At 31.4% G+C, this 26,157-nt stretch overlaps 1 protein-coding gene and 1 non-coding gene across 3 annotated transcripts in view; one reads left to right on the forward strand and one right to left on the reverse strand.

Moving 5' to 3' along the window:
* The window catches only part of LOC107012200 (protein DEFECTIVE IN MERISTEM SILENCING 3-like), a 15,651-nt gene extending 11,135 nt beyond the window's left edge, over positions 1 to 4,516 (forward strand). The window contains exon 8 of one of the 2 annotated variants that reach the window (XM_015211973.2): positions 4,053 to 4,516. In XM_015211973.2, coding sequence (XP_015067459.1) covers positions 4,053 to 4,097 — 45 coding nt within the window. In that variant the 3' untranslated portion in view covers positions 4,098 to 4,516. The remainder of the gene's footprint in view (positions 1 to 4,052) is intronic. The other variant, XM_015211974.2, reaches the window with a different exon arrangement.
* An 11,570-nt stretch (positions 4,517 to 16,086) lies between these two features.
* Positions 16,087 to 16,158, reverse strand: TRNAQ-CUG. The gene has a single exon. It is a non-coding gene; the product is annotated as a tRNA-Gln (tRNA).
* Positions 16,159 to 26,157: the final 9,999 nt, after the last annotated feature.

Below are 26,157 nucleotides of genomic sequence, written 5' to 3' on the forward strand. Positions count from 1 at the left end.
AGTATGTTCTGGCCATCACCTAGGGCTCTTGAGACATGCTGTAGACCATGCGCCACACCTGGACGGTAACCCTACAGTGTAAGAATAAGTGGCTGTTAGTTTCTTCCTTCTCATGACAAAAGAAACATCTGGAAACAATCTCGAAGCCTCTTTTCTTGAGTTTTCCGGAGTGAGACATGCCCTTCTGGTGACCAACCAGGTGAAGCATTTCACCTTGGTTGGGTTGTTGCCCTTCCGTATTTGTTTCCATGGACCATGAACTCCTCCAGAGTGAGTCATGACCTCTCTCTTATACAGTGTACACACAGAGAACTTGCCATCAGAGTCATGTTTCCATCTTATACCATCTGCTTCTGTAGTAAGGCCCGAGAATCACCCATTTTGAGTAGCAGTTCAGCAATTCTATCCACTTCCCAATCATTTAGATTTCTCCTGAAGGTGAGGTCCCATCCTTGAGGGGACCAAATTTCAGCAATTGTACAAAAAGAAACGAGATCGAGGAAGACTGAGTTTATTAGACACTCTTGTCCAATCCACTTGTCCTTCCAAAAAAATATTTTGTTATCCTCTCCCACCTTGACCACCAAATTCACCTTTAGACTATCCCATAAATTTCTGATTGATCTCCAAACTGATACCCCGTACGTGCTATCTACTACATTAGAAACCCACTCCCCAGTCAGCCCATACTTGTTGAGAATTGCTCCTCCATAATGCCTGATCTTCAACACGAATCTCCAAAGCCATTTAGAAAGTAGACTTTTGTTCTGGACCCTCAGATTTTATATGCGAAGACCCCCTTGTCTTCTTGCTTACTAAGGTTGTCTGCCATTTAATTCAGTGTATTTTTTCCCTTCTTTGTTCCCCAACCATAGAAAATCACGCCTTAATTTATCCAACCTCTCTTCTACCTTTGCTGGTAAAGGGAAAAGTGACATAACATCTGTAGGCAAAACATCCAGGACCGAATTGATCAGAGTGACTCTTCCTCCCAGAGATAGATAGTTTGCCTTCCTATTAGCCAACCTCTTCTCTGTCTTCTCAATGATCCATCCCAAATCTCCAGCTCCTTGTGATTATTCCCCACAGGCATTCTGCATTCCCAGGTAAGTAGTTGGTAAGTGCTCTATCTTGCATTGCAAGATGCTTGCCAACATCTGAATATTTGCCACTTGACTTGGAAGATGCTGCTTTTCCCCCCAGTTCACAGCCAGTCCAGAGATGGCCTCAAAAATTACCAAAACAACTCTAATGTTACTAACTTGTTCTGTCTTTGCATCACAAAATATTAGTGTGTCATCTGCATATAAAAGGTGACTTATTTGCAGATTGACCCCTGACTGATTACCAATGTTGAAACCCTTTATCCAGTCGTTCTGATTGACCACTCTAATCATACTGTTGAGACCCTCCTTAGCTAAAATAAATAGGAAAGGGAAGAGTGGATCTCCAACCAGCAGGTTCTCCATTAACAAGTATGGAGAACCTGACAGTTTTGATGCAAAAACGTATCCATTTAAGCCATTTGTCTCCAAACCTCATCTGCCTTAGAATATTGAGTAGAAACTCCGAATTGACATGATCATATGCCTTTTCTATATCAAGCTTGCACATGATTCCTGGGATCTCTCCTTTAATCCTTGAGTCTACCCACTCACTTGCTATCAACGCGGCATCCATAATTTGTCTTCCTTGAATAACGGCCATTTGGTGATTGTTCACTAATTTGCTTATCACTTTCTTTAATCTCTCCGCCAACAGCTTACCAAAGACCTTGTACACACCACTAATGAGACTGATGGGTCTGAAATCCCTAAGTTCCATAGCTCCTGTCTTCTTTGGGATTAGAGCCACATAGGTGGCGTTGAGACTCTTTTCTATTTTCATGGAACTGTCTCACTGCATTCATGAAGTCTGTCTTCAGTATCTCCCAGAAGTTTTGGAAAAAACTCATCGGAGAGCCATCTGGTCTGGGGGTCTTATCACTAGAACATGATTTTATGCAATTAAAAACTTCATCTTCCTCAAATTGCCTCTGCAGCCATACATTTTCCTCTTGTGTAATGTTTTCCGCTCCCCGTACATTAAATTCTGGCCTCCATTGTTCCGTTTTTATGTAAAGATTTTGATAGTAATTGATTATGGTTCCTTTAATTTCTTCTGAATCTGTTAATGTAACCCCTTCACCATCAGCTTGTCAATGGTGTTGAATCTTTTGTGTGCTGTAGCATCCTGTGAAAATACTTGGTATTTTTGTCTATGCAATTTAGGAAGATCTGGATAACAGGTCCCTGGTGTATTACCTGGACTGTTTGTAAAGAAGAAATTGGAGTTGTTCAAATGACGAACATAGCGATACTACATAGTATAAACTGTACATGTTTGTGAAACTAGCTTTTTACCATAGAATGCAAATGCCGAATATGTAGAATCTATTGAGGAATCCCATCCGCACTTGATTGGAAAAATAAATACAGTCGGTCTTGTTTTGATTCGGGAAAAAATCTTTTTAAAAGGCATCTTAGCCTAAGAGGACTGAGAACTATAAGGCAAGCACAAACTGCTCCCACATACACTCATTATAAGGGAGGGTGGGGACAACCAGGCCACCACTTTTACCCTTAAGAGGCTAACAGGAAGTAAGCTTCACCCAGAAAGTTACTCAGAATTCCTATCAAGGCCTTACCCCACTATTTATTTCCTAAATTCCTTTCACCTCAACTAGCTAACTCAAAACAAATTGAGTGTAGCCATGGATTCTTTTCTAGGACTTCAAGATATCTCGAGAGTAGAAGAGGAGAAGCTCCAATCAGAGTTCTGAGATCATTGCAAATATGATGCAACAAACTTGGAACCACACTCTCGGTGTGGAAGATAGGAATGAGCCTCTCCTCCTTAAATGAAAGGGAACTAACTGAGTGGGTCGCCCCCTTAGCTTCATATTCCTACGAAAGTAGAATAGAAGAGTCTGTCAACTATTTGTTGTTTTAGAAGGCTTAAATAAATGTGGATGCAAAGTAGTGTGTTTTGATTTAGGGTGTTCTTTGTCTTCTTTTAGTGGAGATCTATTACGATGCCTACTGAAGATAGACTCCTATTTATGCTCAATGTTATCAAAAGCAAAAAGCGCAAAAAAGTTCTAGGGTCCATTGGGGTTTAAGCGCAAAGTGCAAATAAAGCATGGATTTTAATGCAAAATGCTGCAAAGAGAGAAAAAAAATACAATTATATATTATATGCTCAGTTCAAGACTAATAATTACAAGTACGAATGACATAAAAAAAACAAAGAAATTGAAAAAAAAATACGATAAAGTGAATATCAGTTGTTTAGTGTCACCTTTTCATAAGAGGTTCATTGACAAGGAAAAGTATGCCTTAGAATCTTGATGATGAAACTGAAGGTCAAACTCATAACACGTATTGGGTCTCGCTTCAGGGCTTAAGCGCTCTATGCCAACTATTTTGTTTGGCTTTATTAATTATGTTTGCGTGTATGGCAAAAACCCTGTTTGAAAATGTTGACTACTTGTGCTATTATAATACTGATAAAGGCTTATTTGTATAAATGTACTGAAAATGTTAGTCTTTCCTTTTTTTTTTTTTCTATAGTGGAGATAGTCGCACAAAATGACAGACATATTATTAAAGGACTCTACCTTTGCTTCCTTATCCTTGATAGCTAGATCTGAACCTTCACGAGTGGAGAAAAAGCACTTAGTCTATCTTACACCCCTCATGCACGACAAATGTATAATATGATATTGACTCTGATGGACCTCGTAGATTCCATATTGTTGTAAGCTTTTTGGCATAAAATGCTAGATGATTTTAACTCTATAGAATCCATTACAGAGATGTAAGGAAGGTAGTCAATAGTCTTACCTACATATTTCTCCTTCACTGCTATTCTTTATAATAAAGTTATCCGACTTATAAAATGAAAAAGAGGATATCAGTTTACACTTCTGTTTTGACAGGATGTATTATTTACCAGTTGTACCTTATGAAGTTTTGCTCTCAATGTATGACCTATTGTCTCCGTGTATGCAGCCTCAGTTTCCAGCAGGAGGGGAGCGGTCAACTCCGATATCATGATTGTCTGGGAACTTTGAGACCATTTATCAGTTGATTTGAAGCTTCAGCTTTTACTTTATATTCTGGATAATGACCTCTTGGATAATATGTGCAGTTTGGGTCAATTTCAGCATTAGGTGCAGGCTTATGCCAGTCTGATTCAGGTTTAGGTGAATTTTCATAGATGAGTGGTTGTTCGTTCATTCAGAACAGGTATACAGAAAATGTTCTATCAATTTACAGCATCGCACTAGTTACTGAACTTTCGCTTAACGTTAAGGTTGATCTGTATTGCAACTTGCATCCCCCCTCTTATTAGCTATTGATATCTAGTATCAGTTGACAAACTGGCTATGCTTATGATTGTGGGTTTGAGATGAATATGAATGTAGAAAAGTGAGGATTCATATATCTGAATTTTCATTCTTATGTCGTCACAATTCCAATAGCAAATGAAGAAGATGAAAATGATTGACACCCTCCATCCTTTTCCTCTTCTTTATATTTATTGTGTTTCTGAAAAAACTATGTAGTTGAAGCTAAGATTAGAAAAGACCAAATTGGACATAGAGTAAATGATGGTTCTCTTTTTATTACCACTACGTTATGAGAGGGGGTTCTACGGGTTCACGTGAATCTATGCTCTCCTCTCTGGATCATATATTTCTATAAGATTTTTAAATAGAGGTGTGAACTCACATTATATGTAGCATATAATAATACAATGATAATTGGGTACACCTGTCTAAGCAAAGATAGAAATTTCAATCTTATATCTATCTTATTTTTCTTAGTAACACTCCTCCATGTGATTGGTAACATTTTTGGTGTTTCAATAATCTTTTGTTTTGTTTTTTTGTTTCAAAATTTTCAAGTATGTTACATTGGAATTTTTTTTTAAAAAAAATAGCACTATAAATTTCTTATATAATTAAATCAAATGTGTATATTAAAATTTTAAACTAGGTGTTTTATATATGTTGGAGCTTTAATTTTTAAAATTTAATGGTTCAGTAATAAGAACTTAAAGGTCAAATCAATCAAATTTATGTCTTAAATGCATTTTTTTGTAATAGTGCACCCATCCTTTCGAAATCCTAGATGTATCTGAGGAATTATATGTACTATGCATATTGATAATACTAGCAACGGAGAATTTGCATCTTTACTTGAAATTTTAATTTTAAGTAACGGTCATTTGAGATCGCGCTTAAAAGAAATTTTAAAATTTTGAAATTGAAGTATGTAATAAAAATGCTTAAATTATATGTTTAGATGCAAAATTGGAATGAGTTGTAGTTGAGTGTCCAAATAAAATTTGCTAGCAAATTTGGAGGTAGCATATAACCTTCTTAGTAACGGTCATTTGAGATCGCGCTAAAAAGAATTTTAAAAAATTTGAAATTTAAGTATGTAATAAATATGCTTAAATTATATGTTTAGATGCAAAATTGGAATGAGTTGTAGTTGAGTGTTCAAATAAAATTTGCTAGCAAATTTGGAGGTAGCATATAACCTTCTTATATTACACAAGGGTTAACTTGGCTCATGTCAAAAAAAAAAAAAAAAGTTTGGGGTTATTATCACAAGTGCTAAGTTGAGTAAAATTTTAAAATAAAGGGAAAATGCATATTCCAAGTTTAGCGATGGCAAGAGGATATGTCGTGGTGAAAATATCTCAAAGAAACTCCAATTTTGCTCCATAATTGTTCATGCAAAGAAAGTAATAAAGAAATTAGTAAGACAATCCAACCATACTCGATATTGAATAAATTAGATATATAATCGAGTAGAATAGAGCAAGGAATGTACTATCCAAAATATAAAAATACACAAATATTGAATAAAGCTCAAAGCCACTACAACAACTTATAAAGCACAAAATTATAGGCTAATTCCCTTTATTCAAGTTACAAAATACTACTTCTTAAAGACTTGAATAAAAAGCATATGCCATAAGTTGTCCAGATTTTAAAAATGCCATATATGTATATAAACTTAAAAAGAAAAGGGTAAGCTTAGTATGTAAATAAATTTGTTTATATTTTTTTTTTAAAAAAAAAGAGAGAGAGGAAAAGCTACAGGTAAGGGGTTACTAAACAAAAATAATAATCAATCCTCAAGGATATTTCTAATTAGTAAGACATAATACTGAAAATTCTCAAATAAACTTAAACTTAATAGAATATATTTTAACATCACTAACTATTTATAGCCAACAACAAAGATTACTCTTGACCCAAAAACTTTCAACATAGGCATAACAAATGCTAGAAAAATTAAGTACAGGGATGATGTAAATATTGAGTTGTTGGGATCTCAAATATGCTAGTGGTATAATTTTGGGTTGTGCCATAGGTAATTTAAGTTTTAATCGCTAAAAATTTACTTGCACATGATATTTATATCAAATCATATCAATTTATCACGATTAAGTATAAGCGAAAGATCTTATATATAAATACATGTCATGCATTTATTGGTTTGATGTACATGAATACGAATTTGCCATTTTCTACATGTATTTTCAAACTATTTGCTCCTTTGTGACAATACATATAGTTTTCTACAAAAATTAAACTAGTATTTTGAATCTTTTATGCTCCCATTTTCTTCTTTTTTACATCTCCAATTTTAGGGTGCAGGGCTTTTAAAAAAAAAAGAGAGGGAGAAAATGGACGGAGTTTATTTTCCTCCTTTGTCTTAGGAACTTGTTTGACGTGAGAGGAAACTGAGGATAACACGACTCAATCTAATATTCTACCTTGAGTGCAAATAAAAAGAATTTTGCATGAAGGAAGGATCAAAAATGTGTTCCACGCAAAAACAATCAAACAAATATAAGAGGTAATTTCATATTTGTGTTTTTTTAACGATAATGATTTTATTTAACATAACAAAATAACGCAGAATAAATAACATTTTTGACTTAATTATTTTATCCTAACACAACTTGCAATGCCATTAACGGCTCTTTTGACATTTTGTATTCATTTGAATACAAATACAAGTCTGTTCTCAATTTTACTTCTTCTTCCATAAAACAATGAGGCGAAGATGATGATGGCAAATGTAGAGAGACATTGCTATGCTTCTTGAATCCGTTTTCATATGCTACTGCAGGTACTTTTTTCCATTTTCGTTTGAATTAGGGTTGGGGATTGAGTTGAGTTGATTGATTGATTGAATCCATTATCTACTTTTTATTTTTCTGTATTAATTGATGATCGTTCTATCCTGATAATTACTCATATGATTTTCGCCTCTTTCAATATGGATTTCCAAACTTCTTGAGTTTTGCGAATCTGAAAAAAAAAATCAAATATGGGAACTTTCAATCACCTAGCAGCCTCATAGAGGCAGAATTTTTGAAAATTGATAGTAATATTCTGTTGAATGTGGGGGCTAGATTTTGTTGCCCTGGAGATGTTTGATCAAAGTCCCAGAAGAATTTTAGTTTAGTGAAATATTATGAACAATTATGATTTGAATCTTAAATTTTCATGCTTTCACTTACAGAAAGATATTTGAATGGCAAGTTATCAAAAATATAGAATCTATACATATCATTCCCATATTCAATTTGTCTTTATATTCATGTTGATTTGACACTAAAATCTTTATGTTTCAACCATTCACCAACCTTCTAGAGTCAACATTTCGTCCAGAATATATTTTGCTATATCTACAAGATCATTTTGTGTCTATCTTAGTAATACAAGGTTCATGTTTTACATTATATATTAAGGAAATATCTAGAATTTAAGACGTATTGGCCAAGTTGTGAAAGGGGAGGACAGAACATGTAGCTTGGGGGTACAGGGGCTTGCTCAACAAATCCCAATACCAGACCCAGCCTCGCGTCACAACGTGGGTGCAGTCCCTCGCGTTGAGCTTGGCTAAGCCAAGCACTTACGTATTTGGATCATTTTACAAGTTTCTGACTTTGGTCTTAGTGCATTGCCTCAAAAAGTAAGCAGCATCTGATGTTAGATGGATTACATGGTACGTCTATTTTTGTTTCTTTCCTTGTTAATAGAGCTTCTAAAGTGTTCTTGCCCTTACTGTGTGTGTGCTGAAACTGTATGAGACCTCCTTCAATCAGCTCTTTTATCCTCCTTATAATTATCATAATACTCCAGGGGCAATCCCAATCTCCCCTTAATATTTATTTTTATTAGGGCCAAAGAATATGTTTCGAATATTATTGGTAGATATAGTCTTTCAACACAAAGCTCAAACCCTTCCTTCAAAGTCGTAGCCTCAACAAATAGACTAGTAGAGACTGCCATCCGTCTACATAGAGCATATTGGTGTGTTTCATTCATTACTTGCACATCTACCCCTTCCTTAACAAAAAAACATATCTTTCCATTGATATTTTGCCAGTTGTATGCATGTTTAGTTTTCTTTTATATTTCCGCAGGTGTTTCGTATGTTGAAATGGCTCCATAAGAGCATCTATTTCACATTTGCTATCTGTTAAAAACTTGTTAACTTGCTGTTTCTTAATAGATCTGATATTCCAAAAGATAGCCTTCATCATCTAACAACTTTGTTTGTGGTCTCTCTTTTTGGCACAACGCTTGCACATTGCTGATTTTCTAAGCTTGTCTGCTTTTTTCCCCCTTCAACAGATTTATATATACTTGAATGCTGCCTTTTGCATATAACAACATTGTTAGGACAATATGTATTAGTTGATATTAGCATATTTTGACTTCAAGCTCATCTCATTATATTTGGAAGTTGAACGAAAATTTATGTTTGGTATAGTTATGAAAGTATACTACATTTCTTATAATAATTTCACTTATAAATCTATTGAATATAGAAGAAAATAGATGCTAATCCCTTTCCTTTGTTTCCATTTTGCATTAGTTGGGTTGAAAGCCAACATTCTTTGTTCGAGTCCACCTTGTCAAGACTTGGAAGCTAACATACAGATGGAAGGAGCTGATATACTACCTATATACACTGTTTTATACAACTGAACAGAGGCCCAAACCGGCAAATGTTTTAAAAATAAACTGAAACGAATTGTATAATTATGAATGTATAGGACGATTATATACAATTTGAATTTGTATAAAATGAGAAAGGGAGAAAGGCAAAAGAGACTTGGGCAGGGAATATACAATTGAATCGAATTGTATAAAACGAGAAAGAGAGAAATTACATACAATTTGAATTTGTATAAAACGAGAAAGAGAGAAAGACAAAAGAGACTTGTGCAGGGAAATACTTTTATTGTATAATTATAAGTGTATAAGATGGAGATATATGTATTTGCATGTGTATATACATTTTTCTGTCGCTTTACACGATTAGAAACACAATCTATACAATTCTATTGTATAAAGCGAGAGAGGCGAGCGAAGGAAGCGAGCGAGAGAGGAAGCGTGGCGAGCGAGAATATGAGGGAGAGAGGAACTGACAAACAGTTTGCTATGCAACACAAATAAATCAAATGGTAGCTAATATATTTATTTTAGGGAAAATCACATAAATATGGTACATCAAAAAAATATTTACTATTTATGTCAATATAATTTTTCTAACTAAATATAACAATTTTTTGGAATGAAACAAATTGTACAGGCGCTTGCCTCTTTCTCTGCATTTTTTTCGCTTACTTCTCTTCTTCTGTTTATTCTTTTTCTTTTTCGTCTCTTTCTCTGTCTCTTTATCTTTCTCCTTTTTGCTTCTTCTTCTTTAAAAGTTTATCCAAATATCAGTTTTTGTACATATTTCTTCATTTTTATCCAAAAATACAATTAAAATAGTAATTGAATGATTAAAAAATTTGCACGAAATTATATTTTCAAGCAGAAATTTCAAAGCAGCAAGAACTCATCAATGATGGTTATTATAAAACTTCTAATTTTAAATTTATTATTTGAATTTACGAATTTGTGTTTAGTTTTGATAGATTGTTCTCACCAAATTGAAAATGTTGTTTGGAGATTAAAAATCAATTTTAAGTGGGTTTGATTAAGTTTATAAGTGATTTTAGGAGAAATATTAGATTGAAGGTCAAAAAAGGTTAATTTTATGGAACTATATCACAATTGTATTAAAGTTGTAGTATATATGAATTAAAATTGAATTAAAATCATAAACAGTGAATTATATTCAAGAGTAATAAAAGTTTAATTCAGTTTATAGATTATTTTCATGTGTTTCATCAATTACGTTTTCATTTGTTCTTAATTTTATCTTCTAATTCAATTTTAATATTGTGTAATACATTTTTAGTGCAAATTTCATTCATTTTGTAGTTTGTTATTTGTCACTGTTAGATTACTTATTTAATTTATTATTAATATAAGTTTAATTCACTCTATAGATCATTGTCTTGTCTTTCTTTAATTATATTTTTCATTCATGCTTAATTCCCTCTTCTAATTCAATTTTAGTATTTGTGTAATACACTTTTAATGCAAATTTCATTCATTCTGCAGTTTATTGGTTGATTTGTTACTATTCAATTACTTGCTTAGTTCATTATTGATACAAGTTTAATTCACTCTATAGATCAATATTTGGTCTTTCATTAGTTACGCTTTTTATTTATGATTACTTTTCTCTTCTAATTCAACTTTAATATTTGTTTATACACTTTTTATACAAGTTTAATTTATTTTACAGTTTATTGGTTAATTTGTTACTATTAAATTATTTGTTTAATTAATTATTGATACAAATTTTATTCAATTTACAAATAATAAGATGCTCTTTTGTTTTGCCATATTTTGCATTCAATTTAGTTGCTTCTCTTTTTTTTGGGAGATTGAAAAAGAGCTCATAAAAGAAGTGGGTAAAGAGAAGAGAGGAAGAAAGAGTGCGAGAGAGACAGAAAAAAAAGAGCGAAAAGGAGAAAAAAAAAGAGCGACAGAAAAGAAAAAGAGCGAGAGAGACAATTTAATAAAATACACAATATTGTCATATATTGCTATAAATGGTAATAATTGAAGTGTATATTTAAAATAAGTAATTATATTTTAAAAGAAATCCACTCAAGTAATTAATATATTATTTTATATTATTATTTTGTCATTCTATACAATTATCCCATTTTTTATATATTTGTATTTTATTATTTTCAATAGGCATCTATATTCGACTATAAACAAGGTAAGTAATTGAATATTTTGGTAAATGAAATATATACTTTTTTAAGGATGGGGGAGGGGGGGGGGCACAAGGCACAACACCTTGAGGTCTCGGGGATGGGGAGGCTTGGGACAAGGCGCCTCGAGGTCCCTTATGTCGTATGCAGGTCATGTTTTCGATTGGAAATTCTACATAGGAGCTGCAAGTCTTTTCAATTTTGTGTCTCAATTGATGGTGTTCTTTTGGGTACTTTATTAACTTATCACATTTCAACATAGTTACAATAATTATTTTATGATTGTGTGGTTAGATGTTTAAAAAAATGATATTTTAGAATTCATGAAACTCTTTCTTTGAGCTAATAAAGATGGTAAAAATGATGGATTTTATAAGTTATTATGTAGGCCCCATAGTTATATTTAACATTTTTGGGGATAAATTGTTAAGTTTAGGATAAGAGACTAAATTGAACACATTTTGTCATACATGAAGGACCATTTCAATCACCTAGAATATGAGAAAAGGGTCAAATACCCCCTCAAGCTTTAGCTATATTTTTAACTACACACTTAACCTTTGTGGGTGTTCTATTACTCCCTTGTATCTTTTTTTATATATATTAGTTCACCCTCAGACTCCGACATGGTCACATGCGTGAACTCACCTCCGTGAGGCGTGTAAAAACGTGATAAAATGTCCATGTGGAGTCCAAATAAGCCGCCCAACAGTAACTTTACTCTTTATTTAATCATACATTTATTATTTTACCCTTTTTCCAATTCATTTATCTCCATCTTGAACAAAAGCTCTCTTGTTTATTCTTCATCCACCATTTTCTCTTATTAACAAACGTTGTCGTAACTTCTTCAACTGTGATTGAATTTATGGTTTGCAATTTTCTCGAATTTTAGCTTGATTTTCCCCCCAATTCGACAGCTTGATTTTTTTTCGTTTTTTGTTATTAGGGTTAGTAATGTCAATATATATATATATATATATATATATATATATATATATAAGAACATCACATATACTCCATCACTTCCATTTTTTCTCCCTTCAATTTTCCGTTTTGAAAGTTGGAAACCATTACCCTTTCAACAACCGCTCATCAAAACCCAACTGTTCACTCCCATAAATTTCAAACTTTTCCACTGTATTTGTATTCGTATTCATCAGAAGAAATCGTAAGAAAGCTTTCCGAGCAACAGCAATGACGGATGGAAGAAGAAAGGAGAAAGAAGAAAGGGTTTAAGTTTTGATTTGGAGGGAAGAAGAAGGAAGAAAGGGTTAAAGTTAACTTTTTGTTTTGATCCTTTTGCCAAAAGGTAAAGGTACAGTTATGTCACATGTGTCAATTTTTAAGTCAGTGTAAAATTGTGGAATCCACTAATATATACGTGTACAACGAGTGTATACAAACATTTTTTATAAATCTGGTTTATATAACCATGTCAGCGTCTGAGGGTGAACTAATATCAAAAAAAAAGATACGGGGATAATATGACTCCCCCCCGCGCAAAGGTTAAGGATGTAGTTAAAAATATGGCTAAAGCTTGAGGGGATATTTAACCTTTTTCTCCCTAGAATATATTAAGGATCAAAATAAAGCAACTCCAATATTTTAAGGACCATTTTGATCATTTTCTCGTCTATAATCCATGTCAAAAGGTGTAGTAAGAAAAACTTAGTATTTATGAATTCATAAGATGTTTGCTTTTGAAAGATTGGATAAATATAATTAGAACAAAAAGTTCATTTTTATTTTATTTTATTATTTTATTTTTAAAAAAAATAAAGGGTCACTGCCAAGTGCTAACTACCATAAATACAAAACTCATGAATTTTCAAGTAATGTCTGCGCATTTGTATTTTCAAGTACGAGCAACTTGATAACTTCCTCTGTACATTTTCACTTGTCACAATTTCGATAGCTTTCTCCATATATTTTTACTTATCATGTAAATTAACAATCTGTTTGAAAAGTCACTTGATAAATGAAATTGGTGTGGATAGTAATTATTAACTTACTAATTACATGGTTTAATAATCACACTGACATATTTGGTTGCCACAGTGACGTGACACACATCCTGTTTGGTGTCACATTGTAATTATACATGTTCTCTCTGGATGCACAATTGCAATCATAAATTTTAAAAATAAAAAATATTTATTTAAAATTTATACTAGACAAATAAGAAACTTTATAAATGACATTAAATTAAATATTTAAGATATATATTCTTTTAAAAATATATTAATTAATAAACTTGTTTTCTGTAATTAATATTGTGAAAAAATAAATTAATTTATAATTTTTCAAATTAAAATATCTCAATTGAATTGATCGTAACAACTAAAAGTATGAAGTTTCTACGAATATCGTGAAATGCATGTTTGATAAAAAGAATAATATATAAATAAAATATCATAAATTATTAAATATTTGACAAAAATATAATCTATCAAGACTAATTAAAAAATGACGTGCAATGTAAATTCAATATTACTAAAATAAATGAAATGAAAATAAACATAAGTTATAAATTCAAAACAAAAAATTTAACATTATTCTCTTATAACAAATTTCAACATAGCAATAAATATGATTTATTTTTATTTTTTCTTAATAAAGAGAACGTATGTCTATAATCTTAACGATAAATTTTATTTTAATTTAAAAATTAGAGTACTAATAAAATTATGCTAATGAGATAATAAGCATGACATAAATAATAAGATAATACGAAAAAATTACGTAGAGTCACATAAAGTAAGGTTGAAAGAATAACAAGAAAATGAAATATAATAATAAAAAATAATCTTTTACAAATTTTTAGAATAATTTAAAAAAACATAAAATAATAGAAGTAAAAAAATTAAAACAAAAAAATAAAAATAGAAATAAAAAAAGAACAGCAATTCACAGTCTTTGCCTGTGAATAGTAGAGTGTAACTACACCCTACCGATTACACCAATCGCCTGATAACTAAGTAATTACATGTCCTTCCAAACAGGACAAGACATTGTAATCACACCACTTACACCAAATCCAACCAGGGTGTCCTTCCAAACAGACCCTAAAAATAGTTGGTCGAGTTTACTTGTCAAATTTGAAAAATCAAGAGATAATGAACAATTTTGGAGTGATATAGTAAAATTATTCTGAGCAAGTAGAAATATGGACAATCTTATTACTTGTCAAGTATATTAAAAACAGTTGACCAATTTTACTTGCCGAGTCTGAAAAATCAAGAGATAATGAACAATTTTTGGGATAATATGGTAAAATTATGAATAAATTAGCAATTAAGTCACAATTATTAACATAATTATTCAAAATAACAACAATTTAAAATATTTATTTAAATTGGCAGAATGACAATATTTTTATAAAATAATATTTTAGTATATTTTAGTATTTAAAATTAATTTTATTTATGAAAAGAGTCATTATTGGACAAAAATACACACTAATAACCGTTATAAATTGGAAAAAAAAATACAATTTACTTTTTTTATTATTAGTCAACTTTCTTCCTCACATTTCATGTTTCCTCACCATGTCTCAGCTTTCAAGTTTAGAATCCTTCAAGGTGCTAAATTGTTGCTCACCAAGAAATTCTTTATTGTTAAACTAAAATTATTTATTACTTCAAGCAGTTTCTCGATTGGCAAGGTAATTTTCATCATTCGAAATTAGTTTTTGATTTGATGTTTAAAGCACCGATTATACACATTATGGATTTTTAGTCAAATTTTTTAATTTTCATTTGAATTTTTTAATATATTCATCATATATTTATAATTTTCAATTTTTTTTTGTGATTTCTTTTAATTTTTTCAGATTTGTAGATTTTAGAATTTCATATATATGATTATTTTGTTTAATGTTGATTACATTTTAATATTTTGAATACATTTTTTTAATATGATGTTGAATACATTTATATCATAATACAAAATACAATATAAAAACTAGAATGAATACAAATACAAATAATATATCTATTAGAATGAATACAACTTAGGAAAGGAAACATAATTTTAAAGAGAAAAATAAAATATACAATAAAAAAATAAAATGAATACAAATATGTTTCTTAAATAACTACAAAATCATTTGACATGCCTATTGGAATGAATACGAACTAATAAAGAAATGCAAATTTAATCATACAAAATACAACATGAAAGCTAGATGAATATAACTAATACAGATGACATACATATTGGAATGAATACTATTTAAGAAACGACACAAAATTCTGATAAATAAAATAAATACATTGTGAGAAAAGTATATCAAATAACATATTAAAATACAACATGAAAACTAGAATGAATACAAATACAAATGACATACATATTGGAATGATACAGTTTAAGAAAGGATACAAAAATATGGTAAATAAAATAAATACACTGTGAGAAAAGGTGTTCAAATTTGTAAATTTCAAAAAAATATTTTTTTTAATAGATAAAACTCTAAGGTTTTCATAACAATAACTAATTTTGAAAGACAATGACAAAAAATGGCCTTTATGAAGAAGGAAGAGACCACCTATTTTAGGTCTTGTAAAATCTTTTGTAAAGAAAGTAAGAAAGATTTTTAGCAACTTAATATAATTTGAAATATCGTCCCTTGATTTTCTCTAGTTTATCATTTCTTAATTATATTATGTTAAATTAAATAAAGAAAAAAAATACATAAATCAACTCATAACAAATTAAAATATTGTCATTTTTAATAAATATTGAAAGTTTGCTATGGAATCCTATAAAATGTCAAAATATTGTTGTTTTGAAAAATTTCCCTAAAATTATTCCAAACAAGTAGAAATATGGACAGTATTATTTGCAAAACATAAAAAAAACACATAAAATGAAAGGTTCCACCGAGACTTGAACTCGGGTTACTGGATTCAGAGTCCAATGTCCTAACCACTAGACCATGGAACCACAAAGTTGCTATTCTTGGGCATAAATTGAATATATTTTTATATTTTCAAATATTAAAGTAAAGTCTTCAATCTTCACCAATAAATATTAAATATGTATTTTTATTTTCAATCAAAACTGCAAAAATGACTTTTACTTAGCACATGATAGATATTTTTTTGGACGAAAAATGTAAGGATGTATATACATTGGTAAATATTAAATTACTTGGTATGAGTTCAACTTTATGATATTTAATATCAATTTTCATATTCAATATTCATAAAAGTATATCGAAATAGTGAATAACTTTAAGGAATTACTTAATTACATACAATTTTGGTATATATTACTCTTATATACAAATTTGACATTATACACAAATTTAAAGCATATCATATTAATTTAATCCTATTCTACTTACTCATTTCATATAATATGATAAAATTAGAGTCATATTTCTCAAAGATAAAGTCAAAAAAATTATAACTATCACTTACATTGATCTACCTCTTCACGTTCATTTTACATAATACAATTAAATTAGAGTCATATTTCTTGAAATTGAAGTCAAACATATAATTAGTAGCATTTACATCGATCTACTTTCTTTCACTCATTTCATATAATAGGTAAAATTGAAGTTATATTTCTCAAAGTTAAGTCAAACATAATTATAATAGTCATTTGTATGGATTCACTTCTTCCCGTTCATTCCATATAAACGACAAAATTGGAGTTATATTTTTCAAAATTAAAAGTCAGACCACAATCATAAATATTACTTACCTTACACACAAATTGAAATCGTATTATATTTATTTGACTCACCTCTTCCTACTCATTTCGTATAATATAATAAAATTGAAGTCATATTTCTCGAAATCAAAGTCAAACAAATCACAACAATCATTTACATTGATCTACTTCTTCCCATTCATTTTACATAATAATACGATAAAATTAGAGTCATATTTCTCGAAGTTAAGTCAAACAGAATAATAATTATCATTTATATTGATTCACTTCTCCCCATTCATTTCAAATAAACGACACAATCTGAGTCGTATTTCTTGAAACTAAAAGTCAGACCAATCATAAATATTACTTACCTTACACACAAATTGAAATCGTATCACATTAATATGATTCACTTCTTGCCACTCATTTCGTATAATACAATAAAATTGAAGTCATATTTCTCGAAGCCAAGGTCAAACAAATCACAATTGTCACTTACATTGATCCAGTTCTTCCCATTCATTTTACATAATAATACGATACAATTAGAGAAATATTTCTCGAAGTTAAGTCAAACAGAATCATAATGATTCACTTCTTTCCATTCATTTCATATAAACGACAAAATTGGAGTCATATTGGTCGATATTAAATGTCAACCAACCATAAATTACTTACCTTACGCACAAATTGAAATTGTATCGCATTAATCTGATTCACTTTTTTTTCACTCGTTTCGCATAATACAATAAAATTGAAGTCATATGTCTCAAAGCCAAGGTCAAACAAATCACAGTTATCACTTGCATTGATCTAATTCTTCCCATTCATTTTACATAATACGAAAAAAATAGAGTCATATTTCTCGAATTTAAGTCAAACAGTATCATAATGATTCACTTCTTCCCATTCATTTCATATAAACGACAAAATTGGAGTCATATTTGTCAAAATTAAAAGTCAACTAACCATATATATTACTTACCTTACGCACAAATTGAAATTGTATCGCATTAATCTGATTCACTTTTTTTCACTCATTTCGTATAATACAATAAAATTGAAGTCATATGTCTCAAGGTCAAACAAATCACAACTGTCATTTACATTGATCTACTTCTTCCTATTCATTTTACATAATACAATAAAAATAAAGTCATATTTGTCGAAGTTAAGTCAAACAGAATCATAATGCTTCACTTCTTCCCATCCATTTCATATAAACGACAAAATTGAAGGCTTATTTCTTGAAACTAAAAGTCAACCAACGATATTACTTACCTTGCATACAAATTAAAATCGTATCACATCAATTTGATTCACTTCTTCCCACTCATTTTGTATAACTAGTCAGGGACACGTGCGTTGCACGTGTGAGCTATGGTAATTAATATCATTCTATGTGAATTTTTTCTTTTAAATCTGTGTTTTGATGATTGGGTGAATTGTTATTGATGTATAGAAGCGTACATTGTGTTTATTAGTATTTTGATGATTACATGAGGTATTAGTGATGTTGTATAGTGAAAAAGATTTGACGCATTTTATAATAATTAGTAACAATAACATGTAGTTAATATGAAGTGTTTAAACAGAAGTACTAAAGTACGGTTAATTGTTAATAATACTAATATTTAAACATTATAATAAAATATAATGTTAATAAAGCTGATAAGAGTAATGAAAGAAATATTTTGAAAATGACCCTAACGCATTTTAGAGTGTGGGTTGTTGAAGAATCCATTATGCTTGTTTAGGTTTATTTGTGTCTTCTACACCTGTGATTTGAAGCAATGTAATGTTGTTAGTATATAGTATCTGTAAATATTTAATTATATGTGTTAGAATGACCATATATGTATATGGGGTTATCGTACCTAAAACTTCCTTATAGACGATGTTCTTTGTGTACGTTCCTTTTTGACGTTTGGGTTGCTCTGTTAGGACAAGTACTTTTGTTGTGGACATAGATATCCCTCTTGATAGAGCCACGTACAATTGACCATGTGAGAAAACATATTGTGGCAAATACAAACCAACATTGTGAATTGTTTGACCTTGAGCTTTATTTATAGTTATTGCAAAACAAAGGCGTATGGGGAATTGCTTTCTAATGAATTTAAATGGATATCCTTCATTTTCTGGTGGTGATAGTTGTATGCTTGGAAGAAACACATGTTTTGTTGCAGAATGACCAGTTGATATTTCTGCATGCAGGACATTTTGAGAGAAATCTCGACATATCATTCGTGTGCCGTTGCATAAGCCACTTAAAGGGTCCAAATTCCTTAGCAACATGATAGGTCATTTTCCTTCAATTCTAACCTGCATTAAATAAGATATGTCAAAATCTTTCCATTTTTTTTATTTTTTCCGCCTCTTGTAAGTTGTAATGTATTATGTTCAATACCTATGTGGTGGGAGACCGTTTGGTGTTAAAGTATTTAGATATTCTTCTTGGTAATAGTTGTTGGTGTCATCTTCTGCTGAGTAAAAGCTATTGAATATCTTGCTTTCACCTGGGAATTGAGATATTAACTTGTTGTTAATTTTATCCACATGGTCATTTCTGCTTGCTAAAATAGCTCTTTCAGTGACATATTTTGTTGTTGCAGCATTTTCTTGCAGGTTTTGAAATATCTCTTTTATTATGGATTCTTCTGGAATTCCATCCTTGGAATGTTTGATTGTCAATTGTTTTGGGAGGAGGATTAAATTTTCTCTTATTGTTGGTTCATCACCGTTACCCACTTGAAGTAAGAACTCACTGAATGTTGGATCTGTTCTTGCTCTCATATTTCTAGTAAATTGAATCTTCTCCATCAAAGGCCACAGATATGATTTGACCAAGCTTGCATTTACAATTTCTGCTCGAGTTGATTTTGGAACTAGTGGTAACACCTGCCGAAAATCTCCTCCAAAAACCATGACTTTTCCGCCGAATGGTTTATCGATGTCCATTATGTCTCTGAAGCTCCTATCGACTGTTTCTATTGTTTGTCGTTTGGCCATTGATGCTTCATCCCATATAATCACTTTTGCTTTTCTAATCAATTTGGCAACACCACTTTGCTTTGACATGTTTGTCATAGTTGATTCACTTGTTTGAAGAGGGATCTCAAACCTTGAGTGTGTTGTACGTCCTCCTGGTAAGATTGAAGCAGCTAAGCCACTGGTTGCTGTTGCCAAACCTATCATACCTCTTGATCTAACATTGGCAAGTAATGTACGGTATAGGTATGTCTTTCCAGTTCCCCCGGGTCCATCCACAAAGAATATTGCAGTTGTTCCAACATTGATTGTTTGCATTATTTTTGTAAAAGCATGATGTTGTTCTGGATTTAATTGTGACTGTGCATCAAAATCTTCTGGTGGTATCTGCACCGACATTTCTTCATTTATTTCTCTACATTCTGATGAACCAACTTCGAGGAAATTGTGATCTAGTTGAGGAATGTCATATATGTCTATGCTTTTGCCCATACTTTGCAAGCAATTATTAATACTATTCAGAGTAGACTGTAGTATAGTATTGTGTGAGTTTCTATATAGCCTGCTGAAGTCCTCTGACATATCCTCATAATAAGTATCCCATAGTTTTCTAATATCCGTTGGGTTATAATGAACCAAAATTGTAGCAAACAAACTTCTAAGAGCGAATGGCATTTTGAAAACAACAGCCTCTCTCATACATTCTGATATGCTGTTGTCGGACTCAAGTAACCCTCTTTCTTTGGCTGCTTCTTTGAAGGTCTGACATTGCTTGCCATTGACCGTGAGTAAGTCGTTGAATGACAATGATCCCCTTACATGGTTTAATAACAACTGCTCATAATATCTTTCCCCTTCTCGAGGATTAGCTGTGCAATATAATCAATATGTACTAATTAATAAGTTTAAAAATTATCAATGTGTGTGATTTTATAGCTTACTACATTCAGCTTACCGATTGCAATGCGACCAATTACAGATCTTGTTTTCCTTTTTGTCCAAGTTACCTTTGAATTCCAAACATAATACTTTGGAAATTCTCTATAAAGATATATTTTTGCTTCAGAGTCAATTGAGCACATTCTGAAATATTCGGTCAACATTGTTTGCTTGACACCATCCCAGGCGATGACATTTTTTAAATTTTGATTTTTCCAGTAAAACACTGTGATTTTCTTTTGAGTTAGTATTTGTATTTGATAATTTTAATTATTTTTTTAAGTAAATGTGTATTATAATGCATTAATATGTGTACCTGAATGTTTTTCTGGCAAATGTAGTTGAAGGTTGATGACTGCAGGTTGCATTTCAGTCAAGTTGAATTTATATATTCTCCATAGTGCTTCAGGCGGTGATACCCATGGCGCATCTTGAAATGTTTGTATTTCGTCAATAACATTTTCACCATTATCAGACTGAACATAAACTGCACACCGATCATGTCCTTTATATATATACTTGTATAGATACTTTATTGCTTTGACTCCTGAGCAAACCTCAACATTAATGTGACAATTGTATCTTGTAAGCAGATAAGGGCTATAAGGTACTACCCATTGATTTGTCATATGCATTCCACGAACAATCTCTATTCTTCCATACATTCTTCTTTTGTAAATTGGATATCCATCCGTTGCTTGGATTGATATGTTGTTGTATGGCCTTGGATAATGATATTTATACTGTCCATTTTGCATGCATGTGTTTGTTGGACGTTGTTTCCACATGGACCATGCATCATTTGTTTGAGCACTAATTTATGCAATATAGGATACTCATATTTATCTGGAATCTCTGCTGAGATAAACCTATCGTACTGATCTCCTGATTTGATGTTGTGCCCTTCTTTTAATATGAGAAGTAGGTGTATGTGTGGTAGTCCCCGTTTTTGAAATTCTACCACGAATACATGAGCAACAACAATTCCAAATATTTCTTTCTTGAAAATTTGGTCTTTTAGATCCTGCAACTTAGCTCTGAATACTCTTGTTACCAAGTCAGGTCTATCTTGAGGAGTTTGTCCGGGGCGCAATTCTTGTTGGATTTCAATCCAGTCAGGATTGCACGTCATTGTTATAAACAGATCTGGTCTATCAAAATGTTGTACCAAAGCCATTGCATCCATATAGCGTTTTTTCATATCTCGTGGCCCCCCAATAAAAGATGATGGAAGTAGTATTCTTTTCCCAATTCTATCTCCCCTGCATTTTCCCGAGTTGACACTAGCAACAATACCTTGATAAACCTCTCTTCTAAAATTTGATTGTTCCTTTCTGAAATATTCTAGCCTTGTTGTTTTCAATTTTATGTACATGTCAACCAGAAATTGTTGTAGTAATCTTCCACATAGTAGTAATACTGACCTCTCTGTTTCTCGTAGTTGTAGCTTATAACAATATACTCTCTGCAAGAAACATTTCCCTTTGTCTCACGGAGGACATCTACAAGTGAAAGGAATCATATTAACATTATTTTTATTTTATGTTGGTTATCATATTGGTATAGTAGAAAAATGTATTTTCTTATAATTGTATTTTGTACGCCTTTGGTAGTATTCTTTTATATCGTGTATGCGTTTTTTATCAGTTGCTAACTTGTGAAGAACATGACTACATTTTTGCTATAAGAGGCGATAATGTAATATATTTTACCTTGATCATCGTTGGCTAATATTGCATCAGCTGATTTGAATGTTGGAATATCATTGAGTATAGGTGGTGAGTGAGCACTTCTTCTGTGAGGCAGTCTTTTGCTCCGTTTTCTTATTCCTTGATGCCATCCACCTTCACCTCTTGGGAATAACAAAGGATATTGAAGAGGGTCATAACAACCAAAATAGTGTTTTACTCTATGTTTGTACCCTGAGTGCTCATGAACAATTATTTCTCGATCAAAAGGTATATTTGAATTGTTTCCATCGATCCAAATTGCTGCTACTTGACTTACCGAGGGTCTGTTGTACACTCGTTGATCCAAAGAGGCATTTGCAGCAATACGAAGTTGAAAATTGTGGAAGCTTGTTTGGTTTTTTAATTGGCAAAATATTTGTGCATATGGGTTACTCTCCATTACCTGTTTGATTTTTGTTGCAATATTGTCTGAAAGAATTCCTTCATTCACCTTTGATAGCCTGTTGGTCAATTCGTTGTCTGTGTCAAAGAAGTATAGTTGGAAGTAACATGGATTGTTATCACGTGGTAGCAACGATGGTAGATCGTGATAAATTTGACCTTGTGCCCTGAATGTGTATACTCTTTTTTTTGCAGATGCTAGTTCCTTATCCAGGTTAACACCAAAAGAAGTAAAAGCAAAGATACTATTATATGCACGAATATTTTTGTGAAACTCTACCTCGTCTGGAGTAGATGCCACAAACATTTCATATAGTTCTGTTGGTACTTCAGTGTTTGCCAATTTGATATATCCGCTTGCACAACAGAATGTTGGAGGTTCATGTTCCAATCTTTTTGCACAATAATTACATTCTGGGACGGCTTTCAGCACGTGCAGATATGATAAAGATAAGTTATAAGTAACAATTCCTATATATAGAAATATTTTTAGAGATATGTTAGAAATGTAATTTGATAAAATTATTGAATGTTGAAGTTATGTAAGATATGAATAGGATTTTCCGATGTACCTCTAACTTCAGACTCTTCAGATAATGCTCTAAATAGCCAATTGATTTTACGCTGCTTTTGCAAACGTGGATGTTTATCTTCCAGATGTGATATTGTTTGGGTTGCTAATATATACTTATCCACTCTTCGCAATGCGCTTTGCAATTGACTTTTCTCTATAAGGGATACATTTTTTGGTATATTTAGACAAAGGATGTAATATTTTTGTATGTGTGTATGCGAATATGTTTGCATTGTACTAAGTATTCATGTATGTTGGATTTTACATGATTATGTAAGTTCTTACCTGTGTTGGTGGATTTTTTTTTGTATGGTTGTCATGCTGATCAGTTTTACTGGTAGAAGGAATGTTTTTTTCTTTATCACCTGCTTGATTTGGAATGAAAGGAGTGGTTATATTTGTATCACCTGTGAAGTGAAGTGAATAGATGGGTTAAATTTAATTTTGAATTGTGAGAAGTACTTAACATATTAGATTTACCTTGATGTTGGTTGTGTGTCATTGTTGATTTGATGGTGATAAAATTTGGATTGTTAGTGTGACACTTCTCTTATCTCTTCCTATTTAGCATATGTAATTTAGCAGTGATCTAAAACATAACAAAATCATTAATGGCAATTGTAGTCACATATTTGACATATATAGGAAAAAACATCTATTATAGGATAGGATGTATGCAAACCTTTTTTACGTATGAGGATATACATTGCAGCAGAAGATTGTTGTTGATCTGTTTTGAAGTAATAAATTGCATACATTGAATGTTTAGTGAAACAGTTAACAAAATTCATTGATATAGGAAAGTAAGTTAAAAATAAAAGTGATGTTAGGTGAAGTTGCTTGGTGAAAAAAGGTAAGTTGTTTTTAAATATTAGGGAGATAATAAGCATTGGTAGATAAAAATAAGGAAATTTTAGATCAACTATATATTATTTTTTTTCCTCTTTGATCTTCTTTTCCATCGGATAGGGCATGATGTTTTTTCCTTTAACCTTCCTGGTCCTTTTTCTTTGTAGTTGAATTAGTGGGGCTTCGTCGTCACTTTCATCTAGTACATTCTGTTTTTCTACCTCATGTATCCTCAATTTCTGTGGATTATCATCTGCAATGACTTGTTTAATGTTGTTAGTCCTCTTGCATGTATTTTTTTTTTGTGGATTTTCAATGTCAGTTTGAACTGCTGCAATATCTTTTTCAACATGAGGTATATCTGCAACTATTTCTTTCATTTTTTCATCATCACTTAGTATCTTTGTCCTCTTGCTTCTTTGTTTTGTAATTGGCATTTTAACCTTTGTTTGATCTGGTGGTAATTTTTTGGAAACCTCATGTATCTCCATAGCTATCACATTCATGTTTGTGTCAACATCTGGGAATTTACGATCAATCTTAACAAGGATACTAAATTCTTTCCCTTTACTCAATACCATCTTGCGATAGTATGGTGATTGTTCTTTCTGTGGAATATAAAAACGTATATATTAGCTTTACAATTGAAATAGGGTAAAGTTATTTATACAGGCCAATATTTCATAAAGTAAGTGATTTACCTTTTTAGATGTAGAGAGAACATACTCTTTTACGTTACAACCAAAATAGTATTTTGCAGCATCAAACATTGAAATGCTTAGAAATTGATCCTCAGCAGTGACATCAATCTTTAACCGATATCTAAATCAAATTGAATGTTTTAATCAGTATGGTGCTAATTATTTGATAGCGATATAGTAAGCTCATTAGTTAATAATATTTTTTTCATGCATCTGGAGTAAGCAATATTTGTTCTTGGTTGTTTGTGTAGTTTACCTCGCCTCATAATCAACATCTTCAGCTCTACAGTAGGTACAAGTTGCAACACTATTTATAACAGTAACTCGCTTGTAGCATTTGTTGCAACCAGGATACCATGGGTCGGTGTTACTGTCAATGTCAGTAACCGTAGCGTTGAACTTATAGTACATATCCTATACGTAAATTCATTAAATCACGTAATTACATTTGTAATATATAATTGGAATAAAAGATGAGTGTTGTATAGGAAAGTACCTTCACAATGGCAAGTGAACCATTTAAAATATTACTAATTTTCACTTGACGGGCAGTTTGCATTAGTCTGCTTGGCATTAGATTTACGTCAATCTTTTCTGCCTTCATGTTGTCATTTCTGAAATTTTTAAGATGAATAAAAAATATTAATGATGTAGCATGTGGGTAGCCTCTAAATAAGTGTGATTAAACATGTATTACTTACCATTTTTGGTGATTGTTCGCTTTTTCAAATTGTGGATTTATAAGCAAACTACTAACAGGAGTTGTGGAAAGGACAAAATCCCCTATTTCAACAGGAGTAATTAATTCAGTGATACTTTTATGTACTTTGAAAATAAACTCAAATATATCAAGTGTGGAGATGTATACCTTGATAAATTGATGATTTTACATCACAAAAGGCAAGAACTGGTTTGTGACTTTCAAGGCTTTGTAACATTTGACCTTCAATTTTAGCAAAGTCTCCTCATAAAGTCATGACTTTTCGATCATACCTATACAAGTAAGAATTTTTATTTATGATAAATGTTGATTAACGTGAAATATTTATATGTAGGATGCATAAAAAGTATTTGTTACCTTTCGTTTGTAACG

Source organism: Solanum pennellii, chromosome 3, assembly GCF_001406875.1.
Source record: "Solanum pennellii chromosome 3, SPENNV200".
Classification (NCBI taxonomy): Eukaryota; Viridiplantae; Streptophyta; class Magnoliopsida; order Solanales; family Solanaceae; genus Solanum; species Solanum pennellii.